Genomic DNA, 7,270 nt, shown 5'->3' with positions numbered 1-7,270 from the left:
CTACGAAAGCAGTTCTATTCTGCCTAGGGATGGTGGAGAAATCCACCATGGACTCCAATGAGGCCGGATTCTTTAGAATCCAGCCCCCCAGAGTCCATGGTGGAACAGCCTACTCCCCCCCCCGCCACCCCCCGAAATCCTCCCTGGATGGACCCTACCTGCTGCTGGCCAGTCTGGGTCTGTCCATTGCTGCTGTCCGTCTGCTGCCCCAGACCGCGGCTGCAAATGGCATCTGGCATAGGGGATCCCATTTGCGTCCCTGCTCTTTGCCGTGATAGGCTACATAAATATTTACATAGCCTACCACCGAAAAGAGCAGGGACACAAATGGTGTCCCCTACGCCGGCAGCCATTTGCAGCCGGAGCCTGGCAGTGGATGGAAGTCTGGCTGGCGGCTCCGCAAACTCACCGCGGAGCGGAGCTGGCCAGGCAGGATTCCGAGGGGAGGGACGGTTCGCCTTCCCCCACCCCGCGGATGCCCAGAATGGAACGGTAAGTTGGTTTCGTACACCCCTAATTCTGCCTCATTTTCAATGGTTCTTTTACCAAGAGATCAAAGGTTTTAACTCTGCTCTTCTTGGTTTTAATATTCCATTTTGAATCAGTTCTGTGGTTGTTGTTTCAATACCCTTGTTAGGGTTTAGACATGTCTTCATAAATATAAATAAATGGATGCCTCTACTAAAGGGCCATACAAGGTTGCTGACAAAGCTGAATATATCCCACCAGTATCATATGATACCCTATCAGAAGCCCCATAAAAGCTCTCTTGCTGCTCTTTGGCAAGAAGTGTGTGGGGGCAATCGGGGTAGGGTGGCTGTGAAATATCTCATAGGCCCCCATACATTGCTGGCTGGCTCCTTTTCGATTTTTAAAGTAGACAGCTTCCATTAGACGCATTCGTGTCGAGATGTGGCTCTCAGTCATGATAGCCTGTTAGTCATTACTAAATGGAACCTGATCTACAAAAGCAGTATATCTTTGAGCACCAAATGATGAGGGAAGGAATGACCTTTGAGCCTTGCTTGTTCTGTTAGGAAGAGAATGCCAGAGTTGCATTCTCTTCCTAACTGAATGCTTAGTCAGAGAGCCAATACTCCTCCTTTCCTCTCCAATCCTGAGGTCTTGGGGGGAACAACCCACCAGAAGCTGGAAAAAGAAACAAAAAAGTTAAATAACAGTGAGACTTTGGATGCTTCATGAAGCCAAAAAGAAGAGTTGCGTAATGAGCTTGTATACCTCATAAATCTGTGGCATTTGGCCTGTATTTGGGTGGATGGTGGGTGGGGAATTAACCTGCTTTATGAATTGAACAGTTATTAAAATCACCTTTGACTCTTTTGTTCCCCACCAACCACATAAATATCCCACTCTCCATTGCTGGTTCCTACTTGTCCTGGATTCCAGACTCCTCTCTCTAGTAAGGACTGCACAGATCTTCAGCCATGAGAGCCCTTCTCTTACTCTTTGCCCTCTTCTTGCTTTCCTACCAGGCTGTTCCAGGTAAGAAGATAACTAAATTGAACCAAAAGGTCTAGAAGACAAATAGAGCAGACACTAATTTTCTCCTTGCAATGTTCTGTGGTGATTTTTTATTTGAATTGTTTAGCAGTAGCCAGGGAAAGTTGTGGGAGTTTCAATGCACAGTTAACCAAAAGAGTGTGGCATTCTCTCTCCAATTCCCTTGTGAGAACAAAATATCAGGCATGGACTGGGCACAGGAATCTATTTCCTCATAATGTGAGGGCCCTGGAGACTGACAACATCTTTGTAATATGTTTCTTTACCAAGCAGAGTATATTGGAAGCCAGCTGCTTCCATAAGCTGGCAGCACAATTACTGGTCCTGCATCAAATTTCCCCCAGACACGCATACACATACCATTGCTAAGCTGATTTTTTGTTAGCTACCTCCAGGTATATTTCCTGCTCTCTGTCTGACCCTCCCCAAATTCAAACTGTTTTTAGGTGCATACCAGCAAAGGGGGGGGGTCTTCTGTATGATATAATCTGCTTCCCCTCACCGTCACTCCTCAAATAATTCACATGCTACCTCTGAATGAATGCTGATTTTCACTTCCAAATATCTGCGTAGCCTATCACATAAAAGCAGGGACATCCCTATTTGCATAGCCTATCGCGTTAATTAAAAGCACGGATGCAAATGGTGTCCCGGACGCCATTTGTGGCCACAGTCAATCCAGCCCGCCAGCGATACGGAAATGGCGGCCGTATCACTGGCATTTCGGAGCCAGCCAGCCGGCAGGGAGGATCCAGCCAGTGAGGATTCCTCGTGGAAGCGGAGGTAAGTCTTCCGATCCTCCACGGACTCCGGGGGGCCGGATTCTTTTGAATCCAGCCTCACTGAGGTCCGTGGAGGATTTCTCCCGCATCCCTAGGCACGTCACCTTTCTTCCCATGGTTTACATGGACTGCATATTTCCAGCTACTTCCAAGTACCTTGCATGTTTATCTGATCAAATATTTATTCTGCACTTCAGGTTTGAGGGTGTATTTTTTTGTTCCCTAATCAGCCTGCTCAGGTGTTCCCTGAGCTCAGTTCAGAGGAGAATATATTAGATCTGCCCTAAATATGTTTAGAATGCTTCCACAGCACATTCACCACTAAAATGATACATGTCTGTGCATGCACCGTTAAACTGTCTCTTTCTCCTTCGATCAAATTCTGATGAGTCCAACGTTCTAAAGAATAAAGAGAGATTTCCAGGCATTAAGGAAGAACGAGCCCTTTTTGTTATAGATCTGATCTTCCATAACTTGCCTGCTTAAGCAAAACTATATTAACAGGCCAATTATAATAATCAGAGGAGTGACACCATAAAAAAAATACTACCTGCTTGGTCCACTTCATGTGTCTAATGAAAGAGGCTTTGCTTATGTAAGCTCACACCATACAATACACTAGTGAGACCTACAACTATTGATTCTATCACACAGTTAATTACTTACAATAGTAACTGATATACAATATAACAGCATTACCCCCTTTTTCCTTCTCGTTTATGACACAAATGTGTTGGTTTTGCATATTTCATTAGGTGTGTTATATTTATTTATTTATTTATTTATTTATTCATTTCATTTCAATACCGCCCAATAGCCGAAGCTCTCTGGGCGGTTCACAAAAATTAAAACCAAACAACACACAGTAAAACAATTTAAAATATATAGAACATTAAAACCACAATATAACAATACAACCACAATAAAACCTAGCAGCAGTACAGGAGTTTAAAATACAGATTTAAAACAGCAAAGATAAAAATTTAGAAAGCTAAAATGCTAAAATGCCTGGGAAAATAAAAAGGTCTTCACCTGGCGCCGAAAGGAATACAATGTAGGCGCCAGGCAAACCTCACTAGGGAGCTCATTCCAGAGCCGAGGTGCCACAGCAGAAAAAGCCCTCCTCCTAGTAGCCACCTGCCTCACTTCCTTTGGCAGGGGCTCATGGAGAAGGGCCGCTGCTGATGACCTTAAGGTCCGGGCAGGCACATATGGGAGGAGGCGATCCTTCAGGTAACCTGGCCCCAAGCCGTTAAGGGCTTTGAATGTTAACACCAGCACTTTGAATCGGGCCCGGAAATGGACTGGCAGCCAGTGCAGCTGGAAAAGTCCTGGCGTAATATGAGCTCGCAGGCCAGTCCCTGTTAACAATCTTGCTGCCCTATTTTGGACCAGCTGAAGTTTCCGGACCGTTTTCAAAGGCAGCCCCACGTATAACGCATTGCAGTAATCCAGACGAGAAGTTATCAGAGCATGGATAACTGTAGCTAGGCTATCTCTGTCCAGATAAGGGCGTAGTTGGTATACCAGCCTAAGCTGATAAAAAGTGCTCCATGCCACTGAGTTCACCTGTGCCTCAAGTGACAGTTCTGGATCCAAGAGCACCCCCAAACTACGAACCTAGAACCTACAAACTACGAATATACTCCATTTTAATAGCAAATTGACCACCAAATAGTGATAATGTGTCTAGATGTGTGGCTAAAAATACAGCCTGTGGGCTGGTGGGTAGCCAAGTAGGGGGATATTTTTCGCCCTCTCTCGGAATAGGAGAATCAGTGGTCATCTCATGAAGCTGATTGGTGGGAGGTTCAGGACAGACAAAAGGAAGTCCTTCTTCATACAGATCATAGTTAAACTATGGTATTCACTTCCACAAGGTGTAGTGATGGCCACCAATTTCGATGGCTTTAAAAGGGGGTTGGGCAAACTCATGGAGAATAAGACTATCAATGGCCACTAGTTCTGATGGCTACATGCTATCCAGCATGGGAAGAGACATTGAGGCTCACGTAAGAATGTAACAAAAGCCATGCTGGATCAGACCAAGGGTCCTTCTAGTCCAGCATTCTGTCCACACAGTGGCCGACCAGCTGCCCAAGCAGGATATGAGTGCAACAGCACCCCCACCCCTATGTTCCCCAGCAACTGGTGTGCATAGGCTTCCTGCCTCTGATACTGGAGGTAGCATGTAGCCATCAGGACTAGTAGCCATTATTAGTCTTATTATCCATGAAATATGAGGCTATTTCTTTTGCTTCACCCTTCCTGCCTCCCTCTCTCCTTTTTTCAGGCTTCTCATCCACATTATAGTTGTAGTGGTTATTTCTCATCTCTGTATGCCTAGATGATTTCTGGGCTTTCCACATGATGGGCTTCTAAGCACAATCTTTATTTCTTGCCATGCTCCTTAAGGTGAAATGTGTTGGTTTCTAGACTTGCGAATAGGTCTGAGATTAAGCTAAACACTGGCTGGAGAAATAGCATGGGAGGAAATGGTTAAACATTTTTCCTCAGTGATCCCCCCCCCCGCAACTAACTAACTAACTAACTAACTAACTAACTAACTAACTAACTAAATAGCAGCCTTATATTTTTGCAAGTACAGGTGGTGGTGAAGTTCTCTCAAGCAACATTCAGAAAATAACTTTGGGGGCTTGCCAGAGCTCTCCTCAAAGGTGAGGGGAGCTTTTCAAGCCCCAGAATTTTCCTCCCCTTGGGGTCAAAATCTGAGTGGAAGAAGAAATGCTATCTTCACTGGCCTTTGGATTTCCCCCTATTTCATATAATGGAGTGATGACTCTCCATCACATTTAAAAGGGGGAAATTAAACCCCTCCACGGGAAGAAAACTGTGGGTGGGTGGGGTAGGGAGGAGTCAATCCCCTGTGGAGGACCTATGGTGGTGGGGGAAGGCTTCTTACTGCCTACCTTACCTTCTGTCCCTCTACCCCTTTACTCCATCCCCATTTGATGTAATGGTTACCCTTGGATTGGTTTGGAAAAATTACCTGCCAAAGCTGGCTCACTTCTGAGTTCATCCGAGTAGATTTTCCAAGAACTTTGTTCAGCTCTGGGTGTGAGCTCCCTTAAGATGACAAAAATGATAACATATTTATTTATTTTTGGGCAAGTGGGGGGGGATTCACTTTCCTCTAGTTCCTATTTTGTCCTGTTCATCCTTCTGCTTACATTTTAGCTGAACTGCAAATCCACTTATAATTTGTTGCAACTGGTAATTTCACTCAGTCATATGTACTTTTGTTCTTCACCTTTCCTCAGAAACCATCCTCACAGATGTATTCATCTTTCCCTTTCTTTCTTTCTTTCTTTCTTTCTTTCTTTCTTTTCTTTCTTTCTTGTATCATGCAGGAAATGCCCAAATGGTCCCGGATACAGCGGTGTGTCGTAGTTCTGGGGGCTCCTGCCAGTTTCCGGAATGCAGGCCTCCTTCTCAGAATGTAGGGACCTGCCAGACAGGAACGTTGCACTGCTGTAAATGGTAAGGCAATGTTCTGTATATGACTCTCCACACAAATGCAGTGGTTCAAATTAATTGGGAAGTAGTTTTAGATTCACCAATAGGAGAGGATATATTATAAAGGTTATGGCTTGGTTTCCCCCCCAGTATTTATTATTTATTTATTAAATTTATTAATCGCCCATCTGGCTGGTCATCCAGCCTGTCTGGGCAATACACAAGCATACAGTAAAACAGTTTAAAACAATAAAATTCTACAATAGAAACATTTTCTAAAATACCCTAACCCACCCCAAATGCCTGCCTGAACAATCATGTTTTTAATGCATGGAGGAAGCTCATTAAAGAGGGGGCATGGCAGAGTTCCCTAGGGAGGGAGTTCCACAGAGTGGGGGCCACCACAGAAAAGGCCCTCTCCCTCGTCCTCACTGGTCTAGCTGTCCAGGCTGATGGGACAGAGAGAAGGCCATCCGAGGCTGATCTTGTGGAGCGGCCTATCTGGTGTTGCTGGAGGCGCTCCTTGAGGTAGGCTGGGCCGGAACCATATAGGGTTTTAAAGGTCAAAACCAACACCTTGAATTTGGCCTGGAAAACAACTGGTAACCAGTGCAACTCCTTTAGCACTGCAGTGATGTGATCACGCCGGCAGCTGCCTTTAATCAGGTGAGCCGCCGGGTTCTGTACCAGCTGCAGCTTCTGAAACGTCTTCAAGAGTAACCTCATGTAGAGCCTATTATAGTAGTCTAAATGAGAGAAGACCAGGGCATGTACTACCGATGGGAGCAGATGGTTGGGAAGGTAGGGGCGCAGCCGCCGTATCAGATGGAGTTGATACAGCGCTGTCCGGCTCACAGCTGATACCTGAGCCTCCCTGGACAGCTGGGCGTCTAAAATGACCCCCAGGCTGTGGACCTGGTCTTTCAAGGGTAACCGTACCCCATTCAACACCAGGTCAACATCCCCCAGCCTCCTCTTGTCTCCCACCAGAAGTACCTCAGTCTTGTCAGGTTTCAGCTTCAGCTTATTTCTCTCCATCCAGCCACTCACCATCTCCAGACATTTGGACAGGGTTTCTACGGCCAACCTTGGTGAAGATTTGAACGAGAAGTAGAGCTGCGTGTCATCCACATACTGATGACACCGCACCCCAAACCTCCTGATGATAGCCCCCAGAGGCTTCACATAGATGTTAAATAGCATCAGGGAGAGGATGGAACCCTGTGGCACCCCACAAGTGAGTGGCCACAGGTCCAAAACCTCCTCTCCCAGTGCTACCCTCTGGTACCTGCCAGAGAGGAAGGACCGGAACCACCGCAATACAGTGTCTCCAATGCCCAACCCCTCCAGGCAGTCTAGGAGGATACCATTGTCAATGGTATCAAAAGCTGCTGAGAGGTCAAGGAGAACAAGGAAGGAGCATTCGCCCCTATCCAGAGCCCTCCTCATATCATCCACCAAGGCGACTAAGGCCATTTCTGTCCCATGCC

The 7,270-nt window shown here is 46.1% G+C and overlaps 1 protein-coding gene across 1 annotated transcript; it reads left to right on the top strand.

The window, feature by feature from the left end:
• The first annotated feature begins 1,389 nt into the window (after positions 1–1,389).
• LOC146360315 (gallinacin-9-like) lies at positions 1,390–5,808 on the top strand. The gene is made up of 2 exons (XM_084829347.1): positions 1,390–1,503; positions 5,675–5,808. Exons 1-2 carry the CDS (start codon positions 1,446–1,448, stop codon positions 5,806–5,808), a joined length of 192 nt encoding a protein of 63 aa, XP_084685473.1. The 5' UTR covers positions 1,390–1,445.
• The last annotated feature ends 1,462 nt before the right edge of the window (positions 5,809–7,270 follow it).

Source organism: Heloderma suspectum, chromosome 1 (genome assembly GCF_057233095.1).
Source record: "Heloderma suspectum isolate Gila_16-S chromosome 1, 16-S_ref, whole genome shotgun sequence".
NCBI classification, from domain to species: Eukaryota; Metazoa; Chordata; class Lepidosauria; order Squamata; family Helodermatidae; genus Heloderma; species Heloderma suspectum.
The sequence above is the reverse complement of the archived record's forward strand: the minus strand, read 5'-3'. Positions and strand labels throughout refer to the sequence as shown.

What these genes read in the sequence shown, in the direction of transcription:
- LOC146360315 (XM_084829347.1), top strand. Translation starts at nt 1,446, where the DNA reads ATGAGAGCCCTTCTCTTACTCTTTGCCCTCTTCTTGCTTTCCTACCAG. An exon ending in TTCCTACCAGGCTGTTCCAG is followed by an intron (nt 1,504 to 5,674) that starts GTAAGAAGATAA and finishes TGTATCATGCAG; the next exon opens with GAAATGCCCAAATGGTCCCG.